The sequence below is a fragment of the Diorhabda carinulata genome, chromosome 5 (assembly GCF_026250575.1).
Source record: "Diorhabda carinulata isolate Delta chromosome 5, icDioCari1.1, whole genome shotgun sequence".
In the NCBI taxonomy this organism is placed as follows: Eukaryota; Metazoa; Arthropoda; class Insecta; order Coleoptera; family Chrysomelidae; genus Diorhabda; species Diorhabda carinulata.
The window spans coordinates 22,490,236-22,510,903 of record NC_079464.1 but is presented as its reverse complement, the minus strand read 5'-3'; the positions used below and the strand labels follow the sequence as shown (position 1 = coordinate 22,510,903).

General features: G+C 30.7%; 1 protein-coding gene across 1 annotated transcript in view; it reads left to right on the top strand.

Moving 5' to 3' along the window:
• The window catches only part of LOC130893880 (protein Shroom), a 214,015-nt gene extending 194,864 nt beyond the window's left edge, over positions 1-19,151 (top strand). Inside the window, exons 10-14 of the mRNA XM_057800320.1 lie at positions 12,096-13,198; positions 13,281-13,479; positions 14,270-14,438; positions 14,927-15,193; positions 16,086-19,151. Coding sequence (XP_057656303.1) covers positions 12,096-13,198; positions 13,281-13,479; positions 14,270-14,438; positions 14,927-15,193; positions 16,086-16,346 — 1,999 coding nt within the window. The 3' untranslated portion in view covers positions 16,347-19,151. The remainder of the gene's footprint in view (positions 1-12,095; positions 13,199-13,280; positions 13,480-14,269; positions 14,439-14,926; positions 15,194-16,085) is intronic.
• Positions 19,152-20,668: the final 1,517 nt, after the last annotated feature.

Here is a 20,668-nt window from a genome sequence, read left to right as displayed (position 1 = left end):
TGGTTTTAGGCGACGCTCACTTAAAACAATTTCTTCCACTAATTTTATGTTTTCTGGAGTAATTACCGTCACAGGACCTCCGAAACACCTTATACCAATTTTCAATTGTTGAGAATGGAGAATGATGACACAAGTCACAGTAAACAGTAATCTTGACTGAGAGGTCATTCTAGCTCTACTATAATAAAATGAATCCGAACAGCAAGTTGTACAGGTGTATAGCTTATTAAGATTTGTCACTAATGCACTCTATTTACTATATGAGGCCAAACAATAATCAATAAAATTAATTATTTGAAAGAGTTCATTATTGAGTAGTCAACAATTGTTGATCATATGGGAAAACTGCATTAGTAAACAAAAGTAAAATACTGGGTGCTTAGCCAATAACTTCACTCACTCTGTTTCCCCAAATTTTTGCCAATTTTGTTCTGTATATGAAAATAGAAAATAGTTGATTTGTGTATTTAACTGCATTTATTTTTTGTACGTTTTAATTTCTACGAGAACCATTTCCTGTATAAACTGCTTTGGAGTATAATTATATCACAGACAATGTTTTTTTCTGAGAGTTAGCGAATAAGAAGAAATATGAACGTAATTTCTCAGTAACATAGGAAGTTATACAAACACAGAACTAAATTATAAAAGTTGCGATAGTATACGTGAACTATGTTAGTTAAATTAGCTATTTAACTAGAGGAAGGAAAAATCTTTTATTATTGGTCTAATATACTTAGAACAAAAAGATGCGGTAGAAATAAATAAAGTTGAAATGCAAATTCACATATTTTAAAAAAAAAATTTTGAACTGAAGGTACACTTTTTTTCTAGAATCCTATAGATATTTATATTATCAAATAATGGTGAGGAATTTATTTCGAGTTATTGCAAATGTTGTGAATCGTGCTTTAATTGTTGGTACGCCCGATTTCCTTCTTCGGTTTTCATTTTTTTCGTCAGTCTCGTCTTAATCATTGTAGGGTTCCAAGAAAATTGGAGTAAAATTCTGTTTTTATTTTAATATCGATCACATTGAGATGAATGTGGCACTTCGAGTAGTAATATTGCGGATTAATGATCTATGGAGTTTGAGCGATAAGTGTTGATGATTGTGGATGACAAGCTCTTTTCAGGGCTCCAGTCTAATTCTGGTTGTGTTCCGGTTCTTTTCCTGGAGATTTCAGTTATTGGAACCTGTTTTTCAGCCTCGGAAATAGGTTACCTCATTAACTAGTACATAATTTTCCAAAATCAATATTTCACTTTTATATAATTATTGTATTTTTATCGATATTAGTAACCACTAAGTGTGTATTGAAATTTGTATATTTTTGTATATAACCAATTCGAGCTTCTTTTGTTATTTTATTTTCAATTTGTGGTAGTTTAATATATGTAAAAGTTGCCTAATGTTCTTGGAACTCATTCGTTTTAAGTAGTTTTTTATTAGGGGTAAAAACATTCGCCTGAGCAAGACAAGTAGACAAAAAACCATAGAGGTGAATCTTTGAAATTTATTTAAATTTGAGCCATGCTTAGGATATTGAACACAGTAATTTTTAATATTCTTGACTGAATCTTCATTGTCAAATTTTAATTTGGTTAAACAATAAGTTGTAATTTAATAGTTAATTCTATATCAAAAAGTATTATTATTCATTCATACATACCAATTAAGAATTTATAAAATAAATGTTTCTTGTGGTTGATTTGGGAACAAACGGAGATCGATATCACGATAATAACAATATATATCGTTTCCCGATATAAATGTGACAGCTTATAAGCATTCATTTATGGAAAACTAAATTAAAAATACAGTGGAAAATAAGTTGTTACTCGATCGATTATTATCGCAATCGTATAACAGATACGCACTTAACGAAAATACTGAATAGTTTATTATTGTTTATTTGCCATAACTGGAAATTTAGCAATTGATATGGAGCGGCTTAGAACATTCTTTATGTAATGTTATTGTTTTTTTATAAATAGAAATCTAATAAAATTTAATGGTGTAGCATAGTTGCTTGGCCTGGAAAATTGCTTTTTATCAAATAAATTGCAAAATAGAGGTTAACAGCTGGTATTTAAATAAATATACTAACTAAAAAATGTTCCTATGGATTTAAAGGCTATGTGACATGAGAAGTTGGTTAAATTATTATTTCCAGTAATTGCGTTTTTAATCGTTTTTCTAAAAATGTACAATGTACAATTTAAATTCGCGAGAGTCAGTAAGTAATAAACCTGAAATTGGTATTCCAAAAATTAAATATTTAATTTAGAACCTTTTTTTTTTGTTTTTACTTAGTACGTATTACTTCTCCTTTTTTTCTTTTGTATTTTATATTGGTACTTATTTTTGCCGTGTTTGTGGATATTTACAGTTTCCAGTTACGCTATATTCAACGATGCGAATATTGTTTTAAAGATATCTAGATGCTGCTCTTCAAGATATTTATATAGTGCTAAAATTTTGGTGGTAAATCAACACTATTTCATTCAAAATACGAAAAAATGAGAAAGAATACTTTTTTATTCGAATTCTATTTTATTGTCCGTTTTCGAATTATATAGTGAGAATAAAAAGGAGAAATCAATACATTTCAATAAAAATATCTCTGCTCTACTGTACAAAATAATCAGTTTTAAATTTTTTTGTAAGTTTTCAAAGACGAAAATCGATTGCCACGCAATCTATCAGTGATGTAAGCAAGATACAGCCATATTTGAATTCAGTGTACCGACGATATACAGTCGCAAGGATAGTGGCGCGATCGTTCAAGTACAGGGTGCGGCAGCATAACTTCCTTTTTTAAAAAGTTCGCCATTTAGTCGGTAGATGTCGTAACGGAGTGCTAGTGGTCTCGTTCGAGAGGGGGGACTATAAAGTTTTGTCCCGGCACAGTTCAGTCGCCATCATGCGTTGGAACAGTGAGGAGCGTGCGTTTGCCGTTGAGGTTTACTTTTCGAGCGGATGTTCTGTGATCGCAACCCAGCGCGCCTTTCGGAATCGCTTTAATTTAGCCCCCTTGGCCCCTGTCCCGGACCGGAAATCAATTGTTACGTGGGTCACTACGTTCAGACAAACTGCAAGTGTGACAAGACGAAGAACTGGAGTCCCTCGGCCCATTAGATCACCGGAGAACATTGAGTTAGTTAGAACTTCAGTGTTGCGATCACCACGGCGTTCTGCGCGCAAACATGCGTCTGCCCTTGGACTTTCCGATCGTTCTGTGAGGAGAATACTTCATGATGATCTTCATTTTCATCCATACAAGATGGCAATTGTGCAGGAACTTTCTGAACGTGACTTCAATTCTCGGAGGAACGCGTGTGAGGTTTTTCTGGAAGTCGTTCCTGAGGACGCTATTGTTTTTTTTAGTGATGAAGCCCATTTTCATTTGTGTGGATCCGTAAACAAACAAAACATGCGCTACTGGGCTGATACCAATCCTCGACAATTGCATCAACGGCATTTGCATTCACCTAAAGTCACAGTGTGGTGTGCAATTTACTCACGTGGAATTATTGGTCCCTGGTTCTTTGAGGAAAATGAAGTCACAGTGACAGTGAATTCGCACCGGTATGTAAACATGTTACAGGAATTTTTTTTCCCACGGCTAGATGAGTTGGACTTAGGGGACACTTGGTTCCAACAAGACGGAGCAACGGCACACACTTCAAGAACATCGATGGCTGTTTTGAGGGAACACTTCCCAGAGCGCCTTATCTCAATTAGGGGCGATTTGGAGTGGCCAGCCCGCTCTCCCGATTTGACCCCTTGTGATTATTTCCTATGGGGTTTTTTGAAATCCCGTGTGTATGTGAACCGTCCAAGGACCCTACAAGATTTGAAGACGAACATCCAGGAAGAAATTGCCAACATAACGCCTGCTATGCTGGCAAGAGTCATGACAAACGCCAGAAATCGGTTTACTCAGTGTATGGAGAATGGGGGACGTCACCTAACTGATTTGATCTTCAAAACGAATAAAAATTTTCTGATTCATACAATAAGTTTTATTAACTTTTGAAAAAAGGAAGTTATGCTGCCGCACCCTGTACAATTGGTGCACTTTAGCTTTTTATTTTTTTTGCTTGAAATTTGCCTTATTTATTACATATTCGTGGTGTAATTACTTTTTCTTCCTTATTATCAGTTCTGAATTTTATATTCTGTTTAAATAAGTGTAAAAACTCATTCCACTTAGCAGCTTGGGTATGAAAAACATGTAGTTTTAGCAGAAAAATGTTACTTGCCACATTGTATCAGAAACAATCGGTATATTACCGCAAGTATTTCCAAACTAAATCATTCTGATGGCCTTTAATGATTAAAATAGAAAATATGTAGGAATGAATAGCAAACAATTCCTGATGTTAAAAGCAGGATTTAAACGTTATCTGTGAGATAGAGCCACATCTTTTTCAAAATATTTTTGAAAATTTTTATCGAGGATGTTTGGAGTCGTGGGGGCCAATTGCCGGATTTTATATTCATATTATCAGAAATTGTCTAATTTCCAATGCGAATTCTTATCAGTCTATACAACAAACGCATTAAATTTTATGTATTCTTATTGGTAGACCCGATATTAGTATGACATTTTACAGCATTCACATCTAGGAATTGTAAAAAATATTTAGAGAAAAAGCAGTCAAGCTTTAACAAGGTTAACATTTTTATCCCCATCGAGTGATTGACTATGAGGATTTTTGTCCAAGGGTGCAAAAAAAATGTTTCTGAAGAATTGCTTATTATGAAAGTGTTTAGAAAGAAAATTTATGTTCAGCATAACTTTCTTCAATGATCTAATCACAAAATTTTAATTTTTATTGTAAGCAAAGTATGCTATTATTTTTTTCGTAAGTTGCAGAAGGTCACTTCCATATTAGCTGTTACTGAATTCTGAATCATCAATTGTGTGGAAAACATATGATATGATTTTTGTGTACAATCTATTCTGGATTTTAAAAACACAAAATTACTGAAATTCATTTGAAAGTGTGAAATCTTTTAAAAGTGTTGGATTGATCCCAAGTATCGATAACGTTATCAGAAAATTAGTCTCTCCATTTTTGTTTAGAATTTGTTATTTGTCTATATTGTTATGTGTAGCGGCCTGTAGCGAAAATGACTAATAATATTGTCTAGAAATACCACATATATGTGATATCAATGCTTCGCCTGGATAAATTGAGACCGACGTGTAACGACATATAAATCCAAATTGACAAATTATTTTAGTTAATTCCAGTATGGTGGTGTAACGATAAATGTAGTTAATTAATAAATGTTCTTCATGGACAGTTTTGTGTAGAATGAGAATCAATAAATCTGTAGAAAATAAACGAACGTTACAATACTCGCGAGGTTGAAAGTCACCTGTCGTTCGATTCGTTTATAGTGTTCAGCTTAAGGTATTTTTGGACTTCTGAAGTAAATATAGGTATGGAACAATAACTATGTATTGGACTTTTCATTACAAATACAGTTCCAAGTATGAAATTATTATTCTTTATGTAACTTAACTTCTTTTCGAAATTCAGAGACTGAAGTTTACTTTACTGAAGATACTATTTACACTACCATTATACCAATACTCACAATTACACTATATAACGTGCGCTATCGTTTTCAGAAACACCAGACAGTGTAATTGTGAGTGTTGGTAGTGTAAATAGTGTGTTCAGTAAAGTAAACTTCAGTCTAAAAGAAGTTAAGTTACATAAAGAACAATAGTGTCTTCAGCAGGAGCTACAAGAGAAACTGCGAATATCTCTAAGGTTTGCCCTTCCACTTTTACGAGATCATCTAGTTTGTCTAAATCCGTATAATCTTAAATCGAACTCGGAATTATGAAATTATATCAGCACCAAATAATCACATTATTTGTAAATCAAGTCGTGGTTCAAATGGGTGCTATATTTCAATTTTTCCGCTATATCGTTTCATCTTATTTTTTCTAGAATGTGGAAATGTTTCTTTATATAGTTAGAAATTTTTGTAAATATTTTTGTTGTCTCGATTTTCTCCATTCAATTTTTAGAGGATAAATTGAGCTCGAGTGTACGGGTGAATCGAATACGGTCCTGAAACATCATTATTGTGTTTATAGTTTTCTTTGTTTTTTTTTATATTTCATATTAAAACAGTTGTTTTTATAAACGAGTTGCTAAGTTCCTTTTGATAATTAATTATCTGCCTGTTTGCCTCATTAACCAACAACCGAAGTTAAATCGCCTTTGTCTCGATTTATAACAACGCCATGAGACGATTAAGCTTTTAGACTTCTATGTATTTTGTGTAATATTGAATATTAAATGTTATTTTGAACTATTTATTTAACAATATTAGGAAAGAATTGGGGTATTTGTACAAACCAATTCCACTTAATTCTATACTAAAAAGTACATACTTCATACAACTTTCTTTTGGAACATGTTCTTGAAAGGTTCGGTCAAATGACTTCGATCTACTTACTTAATAAGATCAGTTCCTCTCCATCTAAACTTGCTGTTTTATGAATATTCACCAATTTTTGATGAACCACACGTTTGAAATAAGTTCATTTCAATAAAATGACAATGATAAAATTTAACACACATATCAGGGGCTTCACTGAATTGAATAATATCGATATTTTAACATATCACTATAATGAGTATACGATTAAAAACACTGATATCAAATTGTGTTCATGCGTTTCAAACTAATTAGGAATATAACTTTGCAAAAGCTCTTTAAAAATCGTCTGTCCAAATTAAGAGTTGAAATAATTTGTAGTTAATATGTATCCGGTTTTTCTCTTAATCCAACAACTTATAAATATTCACTTTTAATATAATTATCCAGCCAAAGGAGATGAAAGAGTTCATACATAGACAGGCTAGTAATTTACATAAAACCTCTTTTGTCGGTAGAACAAATTTATAGACTACAAACTTATTTATGGGATCATATTTATATGCAAACTGTATGCCGTAAATGGTGAAATGTAACAGCAACAACGGAACAAATAATATGGAATACGTAAATCTACAGTTTTCTTTACTTAAACATTTCTCAAAAATAAAAACATACGTGTATTAGGTATATGAATTTTTGCAATTCAATTCACACAATAAAAAACTCGTTTTCACACGAATATAGATATTGTATTGTAAAAAAGCAAAATCAAAGAATTACTTGCCTAAAAAACTTTAAGAGTAAATATTAAATTTAATAACACTTTTTTAATTTTACAAAATGTTTCCTGTAAATGATAGTATAAGCCAAATACTACATGGAAGAAAAATGCACGTTCTGCATCTGAAACTATTGCATACTAATTAATTAATGAGCTTGCTCGAAAAACAGAAATCAATACAAGAAAACACAGACTTGAATCGCAAGAGTAAGTTCTGATGAAAACATTTCGAGAATTTATACGTGCGACGGAATTCACGTCACACTTTACGAGGGTTGCTACTTAAGTTTTGAGATAGACAAATAAAAAGAAATATTTTTAATTGGATATGGCTCTATTGTTTTTCAAAATATTCTCAATTAAGACCAATATACTTTTACATGCGTTTGAACCAATTGTAGAAGTATTTTTCTTATTCCGATTAAGGTACATCCAAAGATTTGAACGCATCAACCGCTTCTTCAGATGTAGAAAAAAGTTGACATCGCAATTTATTTTTGACCTGCGACAATAAGAAGAAATCAGGGACCCATCAATTCGATGTTTTGACTGTTAAAGAACGTTTTCGTTTGTAATGATGTGTCAGAGCTCGCATTGTCGTGGTAGAAAATGCTTAGTCATTTGCGTTTGGTTTCCCTCTAATGAAACGGTGGTGACATGTCCAGTTATTCTGAAAAAACAGGCGACCAAACTAATGCCAAAGTATGCTTCAATCTCACAATATGTCATGCGACGATCTTGGAGTATAAGTTTACGCACAGCATCGAAGTTTTCTGCCACAACAATCAATTTTGGACAAAATTCATCCTGTTGCGACCACAATTAAATTCGGAAAACCTGCGAAACATGGTGGCTCGAGATAGTGCTCCATCACCAAAAGTCGAAGCGAGTTGATTGTCAAACTGCTGTAGTCTACGTAGAAATTCTGACGACAGAGACTGACTTTTTAGAGAAATTTGAATTTTTCGAAAACATGCCAATATTTTTAAGAATAGCTTTGAAAAAACAAAGTAGTATTTAGTTTTCTTATTTCTGCAGCTCATTCTTTTCCCGCAAAAGAGTTATTCTTCGAAAGATACTAGGAGGTGTGAAAGTAAACAATGAGTCATGAGAAAAAGAACAAATGCTATGCTGAAAGAAATATATCACGTGCCAAATAATACATGAATAGTTAAAGCCCAAAGGGTAAGGTGCCAAGAGAGCACACATGGAGGAAGAGGCTGAAATGAAATAGATAGGAAACATCGGATTTGAGAAGAGAGGGAATAATTGAATAGAGAGAAAGACCAGTGTGCAGAAATGGATGGAGAGTTATAATAAAAGGAATAGATAAAGATGAACAAAACAGGGCTTAACGAATTTGAAATGTATATTTTGTAAATTTCTTAATTGTTAAAAATAATCTAGACAAGGGCCTTGAAGTCCTGTAATATATAAATAATATATTTCTGCTATTTTCTCCTGTAAAATAGTTATTCTGGAACAAAATTATCATGAATTGGTTGAATACTATAACCTCAAAGTTATATGGATATCGATATATTAAAAACTTGAACTTTGGCAAATCAGAAACGATAATATTATGTCTATTTAATGTACCTCTTCCTCATTTGCATAGGAATGCGAATATACATAACCAGTAGATTTTTATAGTTTTCATATCTAGTTACTAAAACCAATTTTATCACTGGGAAATTATGAAAGTAATATGTAACTAACACACTGTGTCTATCAATAAAAACAATAATAAATAAACAATTAAGAAGCTGAACTTTCTAATTCTATAAGTACAAATGTTCAAAATAAAATCCTCAATGAAAAACCTACTCAAAAGATTTCATTGCAAATTATAATGACATTATTGTAACATACTTGTAATTGTAATTTGACTCTATAAAATTGAAAACTGAGTGGAGGAGTGAATCTGTTTTAAAAAAGTTAGATGTAATTGAAATGGAGCCATAGAAATTCAAAGAATAACAATCGTTTTGCAAGAAACCATCAAGACCAGATAAAAGTTTGGTTTTAATTTTTTGGGGCTAGTTGAAACTGAAGACACAGTAAAAGATGGCATTTATCCATGAAAACCATTTATATTTGAATGATTATTGTCAAAATTTGGAGTAGATGATGTTATGTTGGAAAAAGTTCATACATATTTTGGTGGCATTAATTTTCACAATTAGCAGTTGACGTTTATTATTTCAGCTCCATTAAGTTGTGTATATGTTTTTCAGTGTAATCAAAAGTGATGAAACTTTGAGGATGAGATGCTATGGGGGGTGCTTGTTTGTTCTTTTCACATTATCCCATTGCTTCAAATGTTAATCTTTGTATTTCAATTGAAAGATAATAATTATAGTTACGCAGTCCTCAATTTGAAATAATCTGTTTGTTATGCAACAATGTAATGGGATTTTCTAGCGACAGTATCAATTAAAAGGTACTAAAATAAGATAAAATGGATCTGTTTTTGATGTGGTAGTATTTTAACTCAAAAGGAAACTATAACCTAGTGAATTCATTCAATCGTATTCTACAAGAGGTTGCTATGAAAGGTATAAAGAAAAAGGACAAAAACGAGGGTAGTATTATTTCCCATGTCTAAAATTATTTTCTCTTCGTGATCAAGAATTTTTGTTCTATACAATTGTACAGTGCTACTTAAAGTTGATCAAATATGAATGTTCAGATTCATTCAGCGAACAAAAAGCTTGTCGTTCCCTCTTTTGTCACTCATTTTCTAGAACTACAGAAAAACTCGGCTAAAATCATTGAATTATTATAAAAAGAAGGTGATTACATTAAAATATATGCTCTTGCCTCCCTTCAATTATGCTATGGAATGCCTTCCTCGAAAGAGCCTATGTCGGTTTTGACAGCATCCCTTGATTTGAATTTTGGTTCTAATAATATACTAATACATATACCTGGAAATATAGGTTACATTTTGAATATTCTTTAACATTCATATATTTCCTAATTAACGACAAGTAAAATATAAATTTACAAAGTCTAAAACAATAAAAACGAAGATGTTTTCCAAACCCAATTCTTCTACTTAACGGTACAACTATTTATATCCTTGTTAAAAATATCACAATAGCACCAAATGCTCTTTCTTTAGTCCATGTCTATACAAATTGACCATAATATTTTTTCCTCATTGTTACCCAAAACAATGGCTTATTTGTGAAAACAAATGTCATAATTAGAGGATGAGACTTTCACCGAAAACTTAACATATATTTTTTTATTCCTATTATACATGCAAATAGGTAAAACTCAGTATTCATTATTTACCATCTCCACACATAACGGCTTGACCTATAAAAATTTAATGTCATTAATAATTTAACCAATACTAAATTGATTAACATAAGTAATTTTTAATAGTGTTATAATTTTATATATTTTTTAGAATATATATATATATATATATATATATATATATATATATATAACTTTGTAAAATAATCGGAAATTTCACCCCAATTTCATCTGGAGTTCAAATCAATATAATTGGTTTGTTTTCTACAAATATAGATAAACCTTCTCAAACTATCCTTGTACATATTTACCTTAAACTTTCACAAAGTTCATTGTTTTTTACCCATACATTGTGGTAAAATAAACAATTTGTAGAAGTTGCAGTAACAACCTTGTTAGTTGACAAAGAATTAAAGAATCACATCCAATGTTCCGTAATTTTTTTAATAACAAATAATATTAACAAGGCACATTGTTTAGATGAAGGCTCCAACATTTTTTGTTTATAACGAAGCGTTATTATTCAGATTCTTATCTTTCATTACTTTTTGATGGTGAAGATTATAGAACAGATGTGAGTTTCTAAATAACACATTTATATAAAGGTGTGTTTGGAATGATCATAATGATGATAATGTACAAATAAACTTGCGCCTCAGGATTAAGACTCCTATGGGTTGATAAATACAAATCTTGAATTGATAAATCGAAAATATAAAATTATGTAAAAATAAATAATAATAAATAAAATATAAAATGTGTATGATAAGAAAAAAATATGAGGAAGTCATGTGAAAAAATAGAAATCGAATATTATTAAACGTACAAATTTTGTTATGTCAATTTTCTCATATATCATATATCATATCTAAAACACAAATCATTTTGAAATAGATAATGAAAAAAGTTCTATCACTTACCCTTTTGCAACGCTGAATTGTCGTTTCATTCTTAGCACGTTAGCAATCAGATTAGTACTTTTAATTCTGTCAATCTTCTGTCGTGAAGTATGAAATTCTTTCATACGTATACTATATTTACTTCTAATTTCTGCAATAGTTTCAATAACATACCAAGAAATTTTTTGAAGACCACGGCATATTTGTATCTGACCCAAACGAGACTAAAAAAAATTTCTATTGCCATATTTTTGTGTCCTTTTTCAGACTCCTAGTAGAAGTGAAAACTTTTAAACCTGTAATATTGAAAATATTTGAACAATATTGTGTTATTTTGTGTATAATGTACACAATACATAAAATGAATTTCGTACAATAATTTATAAGTTGTCTGCACAAAGTTAATCACAAGAAAATAATATATAATATACTAAATAGAATATTGGGAATTGCAGCAAATTTGGAAATGAGAACGCTTTATTAAACTATAATTCCAAGCTTTCGGGAAGTGTTCTTCCCAGCATCATGGAAAGTTTAATTTGAGGATGGTTCCCAGACGATGAATACATAAGTATTCGAAAGCTCGGAAAATCCACTTTGGTGTTTCATTGCCACGTTCCTAATAAGAAAAATCTCATAATATAGCTGATAAAAATTCATATTATATATATATATATATATATATATATATTAATTTCCCATATAATTTTGTTTCTTTTCTTTGCAGAAGCCAATCTAAGGCGTCCTACTTAACAGCACGACGAGATCGCGATCGGATTATTCCCGGATCGGAAAGTGGCAGCTATAAAAGAACAATGTCTCCTAATGGCCACGCCCTTCCTCCAGAGCCTGTTATCAATGATTCCCAACATGCGAGAGAGACATTGTGGCCATCACATAGGCTTTCAAAAAATAATAGTATACTAAGAAGAGCCTCCATGAATGAAAAGAAGATAGAAAAATGTGATGAAAAAGAAGAATTGAAAAAGAATCTCGTTTTACCAGACGTTTTACCGGTAAACGTGAAGTTGATGGGGCCTAGATCTCAATATAACAGGCCTTCACAGATGAGTCTTGTTTTAGACAACAATCCTAACATAATTTCACCAAAGTCTACAACAAAATCACAACCCTCTTCACCACCAAAGAGCCCTTCTCGAAATTCTCCTTTAACACCATTACGTACTACTACATTTTCAACAACACCACCCCCTCCTAGCATCGTAACTTCTTCTCCAATAACAACCTTACCTTCATCGAGGTTTTCGATTAGCTCTGTAGGTTCTACTTCTAGCATTCGTACACTTCCAGCAACTTTACCAAGAGCACATATAAGTCCCAGTAGAGAATCAAAAACAATAGTGACACCACCATCCTCTCCGAAAAGAACTTCGTCAGGAACTCCCAAATCTCCACGTCGAAATTCCCCACCAATCAAACCAACACTTTCGCCTAGTTCATCTTCAAAGTTATCACCGGTTAAAATACCAATATCTCCTAGTACTTCACTTTCACAGTCTCCAAGTCCTTCATCCTCCTCACCCAATATTCCACCATCCTCCAGTTCCCCTCCACCTTTAACTTCGACACTTGTATTAAAAGATGACTACCCCCAAGTCATTGAAGGACTTCAGCTGATCCAAAGAACTGAAGTTGTCTTGAGAGTGAATGCTACGACTACGGATGCTTCTTCTCAAACAGAAAAAGAGGAATTACCTCCTACGCCTTTGCCTACGAGGAAGAAGTTAAAAGAAGAAATCGAATATGAGAAGTTAGCTGAGGATCTGATCGACCACCTGCCTAGTTCAGATAGATTAAAAGAACTTTTGGGTTAGTATTATGAATTTATTTAAGATATTAAAGTTTGGCTAAGCATATAGTATGTACGTTAATTATTACGTCATTCTTTCAGTACCTTTACCTGAACATAAGAAGCCATCAGATTATGTACAAGGACTATTTAGAGTGGATGTAACCTCTAGGCCTAGACCTCTTAATTCACCATTCAGAAGTAAAAATAATACTCCAAGTAGTACGCCCCCTCCCACGTTAACATCGCCAGTTAACAGTGTGACGACGACTGCTGTGTCCTCTGCCACATCTAAATTTAGGTATGTAAGGTAAAAATCACAGGATGCTCAATTTTTATAATCAAATTTATGTTTATCAACACTCCACCTCAGGAACACCTTTATTTTATACAGTTCTAGGAGCTACAACTTATTTTTTCAATAAAAAAGCAATTCCCATTTCATGAAACTATCCAAAGGAGACGTTCGAACGTATTTATTGTGTACTCATTTGGGACGGGTCAAGGATATTCACAACCTTGGCGACTTACTCCGAATTAAGATTCTGATCTCATCGAGGCAGAAATTAAAAAAAAAATAAAATATTCAAGTATAACAGCTTATTGATTCATTTAACAAAATAAAAAAAAAGAATCAAACATTGATATATCTATATTTTTTCCACTGAAAATAAATCTATGAAGTGTCAAAGCATTGAATAAAAGAAAAAAATGTTTATTGCAAGGTATAAATATAAATTTATCCAACTTCTTACTTCTTAGACCTTTTTATATGTTTTTCGTGATTATTTGTCTTGGTGTTAGGTCTTTATGAAAATCACCTTTAAAATAACAGTTAAAAATTTGACGTTTTAACCTACTTCAGTCTTTGTTCAGACAAATCATCACTAAAAATATAAATGTTCTTGATTTTAGGTCACTTCTGTTTTAAAAATAATTTTTATTGATAGATTTAAAAAGAAGATAAATTTATAAATCACGAACAATTAGATGCATTAATATATTAAAAGGTCTAAGAAATAAGAAATAGAAAAATATATAAATATATAGATATTTTTGGTCTTCACTGAATGTGTGTTATTCATTCTCAGCTTGCCAGTTTCTTCTCCTATATCACCAACTGAACCAACGAGTCCATTATCAGGTTCATCTACTTATTTCACTACATCTGAACCTAAAGCCAAACTTCTCACAAGGTACAGCCAAGACATGAAGAATTGTCATATTCTCAAAAATACCAAAGATCTTAGTCAAAAGAAGGTAAGTGTTTGGTGATAATATTAATCATAAATGTTTTTTTGAATGATTTAATATTTTTTCACTGTAGAGAAAGTGATAATTTTCGAGACGTCTAAGAACCCTACATTAGTAGTTAACGAGAAATTTAATATATAATTATATATTAATAAATATATAATAATTATACTTGGATAGTTTTCTATAAAATATAGTAGTATGACCAGTCGTTTATATTGCTATCTACTAAAAAAATAAATCTAAAAATTTTCCATTCATTACCAAAACGTCCTTATTTTGGTTCATAAGGTCAGTTTCTCAGATATATTTTTCTTTCTGATTTCATATGTTTGGACGCGTATTTTTGTATATTTTATATCTACACTTATCCAAATTACTCTTCTTGAACAGTGATATATTAGCCACTGAATTATAATAATTATTAATGATTCTAGCATTATAGAAATGTACATAAGGGATTCTTCACTTATCTGTTTCCTCTCATTTTTCAGGAAGAATTAGTTAGTCGATTAGATAAGAAACTCGAGGTATTACGTAGTGAACAGCTAATCGTCGGGGACGAATGCAGAATTAACGACGAACTCGGCGAAAATGTCGAAGTACATATCAACAGGGTAGCCAGGCCTTACGAAGTGGCGAAATTCAGATTACATGTAGAAGAAATTGGGAAAATCACTAGTCTTTTATTAAGTTTATCAGGAAGATTGGCCAGGGCGGAGAATGCATTGATGGGAATGTCAGATGATGATCCAGAAAGGGTAATCTTCTTATTCTTATTATTGATATTTGATCAATAAAAAAAACACACACACCACATATATATATATATATATATATATATATATATATATATATATATATATATATATATATATATATATATATGTGGTTTTCTAGAAATTCAAGGTTTATGTAATGAAATATCAATATGGGCTTTTTTGTGTTGACCATTGGTATATATGTTACAGTAAAAATAATAAATCGGTGATTATATAAAGTTATCGGTGATTATACATAATCACCACTGAATTTGATAAATATTTTTATCAAATTACCAGTTAGTTTATAAAGTACCCAAGTCGTAATGGGGAATATGATATATATCGTGACTCATTGGCATTGTTCGCGATTTTTTTGATTTAAATCAGATTTTTTCTATTTAATTTGGATTTTTCTAACAAGTCGTTAAATGTATAGTTAATTATTACTTTATATCTGTAAAAGTATTACAGATCTTTAACATCAAATTTTAATCAACTTATCCTGCTTATTAGGCCAGTTGTCTTGATATCCATAATATTAAGTTATTTGGAATTAAAACGCTCAGCCTATATCCAATGTTTTATTTTTTTACGAGAGGGTAGCGAAAAAATGTCTATATGCAATGAAATTAGAGCTACTTCTGAAATCACGTGGTTGCCAGACTAATTTCCGTAAAGTTACTTCCCATTATGAGTCGAGGATTTTATAAACTAACAGGTAAATTTGATAAACATGAAATAGATTATCGTATTTACCAAATTCAGTGGTGATTATATATAATCACCATTAATTTTATATAATCATGAATTTATTACATTTACTGTAACATATAAATCATGAAATAGTTTTGGGAGAAAGTAATAGCACTAATATTAATTTAACTTACAGAGAATTTTAGAAGCTAAACGAGATAAACTTCTTGATCAACTCGAAGAAGCTAAGAAATTGAAAGAAAGCATTGACCGAAGAAGCGTTAACGTATCAAATATTCTTTACAAATACTTAAATTCCGAAGAATATGCTGATTATGACCACTTCATTAATATGAAAGCTAAGTTACTGATGGATTCTAAGGAAATATCAGACAAAATAAAATTAGGAGAAGAGCAACTTTTAGCTCTAAAAGAGACCCTTATTTTCACAGACTGATATTGTGTTGCATGAATATATTGGTTAATTTTATACGTGTAATATTATGCTTCTATTATTATTTTATTATTATTCGAGTTTTATCGAATGCCTAGTCCAGTGACATTAAATTTGTTTTAAAACGTTTCTCTATAGAGTAGTCCAAATTGAGAAAAGCTGTTATTGTGAAATGGAATATTGTATGTAATCTAATAGATCAACAATTATAGGGGAAATGTTTAATTGTTCAAAATCAAAGTACTTGTTCTGTAATTTGATCAGCTTATTTCTAAATTATATCTCCGATATGAGAAACAAGAGTCTTGCAATCAAATGAATGAATTTTTCTATAGTTGCTTTTAATTATTTTTGAATTAACTAAGGTGTTAACAAAAATAGTATCTAAAATAATACAAAAATAACATTTTTCTTGGTAAAGTTCATTATATAATATAAGATGAAAATTTAGAATGTTTTCTTTTTTAGACAAATATTATTTATTTTGTAAATCGAATGTTATTAAATTTGTGCAGCGAATTTGAAATTTGCGATATTTTTGTGACAATCTACATCTAAAATCATATTAGCTTTTCTGCTAAAAATTGTTGATCATTTGGCAAAAACTACAATTTCTAACTCCAAAATCAATTTTCATTTTTTGGACCACCTTTCATTGTTTCTATAGAATTATTGTATAATATACGATGGATATCTCATTTAAATTGGCCATCTTAGAAAAATAGTGAAAATGGGTATTTTATATTGTTTCTTTTAACGGTTTTATTCTCGCAATATGAATTAGTATATTAACTAACAAACCATCGCTTTCCCAATTTCTTCTTAACACCATCATTAATAAATCTGCAGTATATACACATGAATATATTCTGAATTTATTTGTTAATGCCCAATAACATTTTTACTTTTTCTCTACCTTCCTATCACAACATGTGAATGTTCAAATAAATTAATAAAAAGAAAGAGTTTTCAACTGTTTGAAAAGTGCAAATGTAACTTTGGTTAATAAGCGTCGTTATTTTTTTAAATTTTTTAAATGAAATCATAATTTTCTATTACCGTACATGATTCAAGGATATATTCCTAGAATTTTTTGGTTATGAATGTCTTCAATTTTCCTCAAATCATTTACCTTGCCCCGTTTGTTTTACATAATCATTTAATATTCTTCAAACACGTCATCCATCTCCTTCAATACTTTCATTTTTTAAATTCTTTGTTATAACTTACTGAATTTTCGTATTGATATCTATAAAGCTCTTTTCAAAATAATACTTTCAAATATTTGCACAAGCAAAACAAAAACATTCTGTATTAATCATGACGCTCAAATATTTGAAAAACAAAAGTGAACTGACACAACGAAGTTGACTGGTAATACTTCAAAGTTTGAAGATACCTATCAATTTGCACTAAGATAAAAGAGTTAAGCCACAGTTAACAATCATGTAATTTTCCGCCAGGCGCTTGGACTTTCGCACCAGATGCCAGCCGTATTCTGGATGATCTAAAACATTTGTTCTATTTCACTTCCCAATTCACTTTTAATGATGATTTCACTTGTTATTTGTTATTTCCTCATAATAACGAAAACACCTATCTGCTGACCGACTCCCGGCGAAAAGTTAATTGATGTTGAAACATGGTAGTTTCATACTATATTTTAATATCAATTACGATAGAACTGACTCCACCTTTGGTTCCTTTCATATAATTCTTCTTTCACTCATGGTCATTCATTAACGTAAACAAAAGAGATTATGAATAAAACTAGACATTTCAATTCTAATTAATTAGTTGCAAGAATTTGAGGCTCTTTTAAAGTAATCTATCAAATTGCTATTTTCTGATATGGCCAAAAATATTCTTGTTGATGGTTTTTCAAGTGTTCAGCAACTCTAATATTTGAAAAGACCAAGTGTAGGGTGTACCTCGCAACATGTTATCAAAATAAGAGCTTTTTTACTAGTGTAATTTTGATAAAAGAGGAAACCTCTTACCATTTCACGAAATGACTAAGATGGTAATATCCCAACAGAGTAGGCTGTTATCAAGTATTTAATGTGATTTAAGTCTCTAATACTTTTCCGTGAACAGTTTTTTAAATTATTTCAGTGAATATTTACTATATTAGTTATCAACTGATAGAAAATTCAGTGACATGAAAAACCTACTTTTGGAAATATCCTTTTACTGTTCTCGGGGTTTTTCTATTTACATCATTCGTTTTCTGTTCTTTAATACAAACAACGATGGTTTGAAAAGAAACTAAAGAAACCCATTCAACTTAATTAAAAGAAAATAAATTTGATATTTGTTGTCACGGAAAATTGGTAAACACTACACAAGTAAAACCAAAAACTTTTCACTGGGTAAAACTTGACGAGACTAATTACATTTAAATTTATTTTGTGCATTTTTTATTAGTTTATTGTTTAGTGCATATACCAGAATGTCATATAAAGAAGGCAATTCCCCTACTGTCTCAACCTATTTATTTTCATTTTAATTGTTAATATTGAGGGGGAGTGTATTTGTATATTTTTTATATGATAATCTGTGAACATCTTCCTACCAAGTATTTAATATATATTTAGTTTTTGTAATAGTTCAAAATTTATGTGCATAATATAATTGTGACATTTTTAAATTATCAATTTTTGTTTGTTAACACTATATAACTCCCAAAAGCTTCCGAAAGTCGGTGCTTTAGATGAACTGCTGTGATCTTTATCTAATTCTTTGAAGAATCTATTAAAAACTTGTAATCTGGTGCGCCTTAAATAAACAAAAACATTACATTTTCAATTTGTACCAACTTTTAATTATTTCCAGCTATCTCTATCTTTTTAACATAGAAACTGCAAACTGAGATATAGAAAATATAGAAAATACATGGAGTTCTGAATGAAATATTTATTGCTCCAATGTACATGGTACATTTCATATATTTGACCATCATTAAAATCTAATATTTCATAAGAATGGATATCTGACCACTATAATCAACTGATATTATACATTATACTACCAGTCTCACACTATATTAAACTCGATATTCAATGACGAATTTAGGGCAAGTTAAATAATGGGTTTAAAAAATGTGTTTATCTCATAACTTTTGTGGGTTGAGTTCCATGTAGATAATTGTAACATCAGATATATTTGGATTCCAGTCTTATACTAAATAAATAACAAAAATTGATACATTTGGAAATTGTCTCAGAATTATAACTTGTGAATGAGCAGACTATTTTGTATATACTAAATAATGAGAAAACGAATTTTGTGGTGCTCTGTAATTTGTAATATTGAATATCATAAGTTGTCGCATTGTGATTTATTAGTATTGAGAAGACCTATCGTCTTTATTTTCTTATATATTTTTCATTTTATTGTATAAGAACATTCACATTTTTTATTTGAATAGACTATTTTTTTGAGCTTAAGCAGTGCTTGCAATAAATAACCAATCATGGATAATTTATTTTGTTTTATTTCCTCTTTCCAAAAACATTACTGTGCTATACAAATAAAAATATTAATTAGGAATTCGGTCCTAACTATTTTTGGGTTACTGCTATAAATGAATAGCTTCATTTATTGGAGTCTCTATTTATTTCTTAGCTCGTGGGACTTTATATTTTATAATTTCCATTACATTCAATTATGCACACCGTTAGATGGCGCAGAGAACCCGTCACACTATAGTTTCCACGACATTAAGTTATTATATGTATTTAATTTCTAATGTCAAGTATATTTTTACCCAATTAATAATCTAAATAGTCTAAAAGACAGTTTCCTTATGCAACTGGTTGTTATTTTTCTCATTATAATGGATGTCAAGGCTGCTATAAATGCAAACAACCAGGTTACACGTACACAACTGTCCCTCTTCCAATCAAAATAATAATACTTACCACTATATACCCAAATTGGTGTAACCCAGTAGTAACCCAACTACCACTACAAAAATTTCAAGTAAACGGTACGACTTCTTCATTCCCAGTGCTAGTTGATATTATTCTTTCTATGAATCAACTGCTGTCCATCAACAAATTCACTCAAATTGAGATTGCCCCTATATCAGATAAAATGAAGATTAAATAATTTTCAGAACACCTAAAAAGCTCAATATGAAATAACCTAATGAACTTGGACTGGTTGAAACAATGAAAAAACAAGTCAAATATTTATTTAGAAACATTCAATGCGAATCTAAACATTTAATCAATACAAGAAAAAAATATACTCCAGAATCTGAGTCTCTTATTACATTATTACATGCTGAGAAGAATGTATCTTCAAATTGTAAACAGATA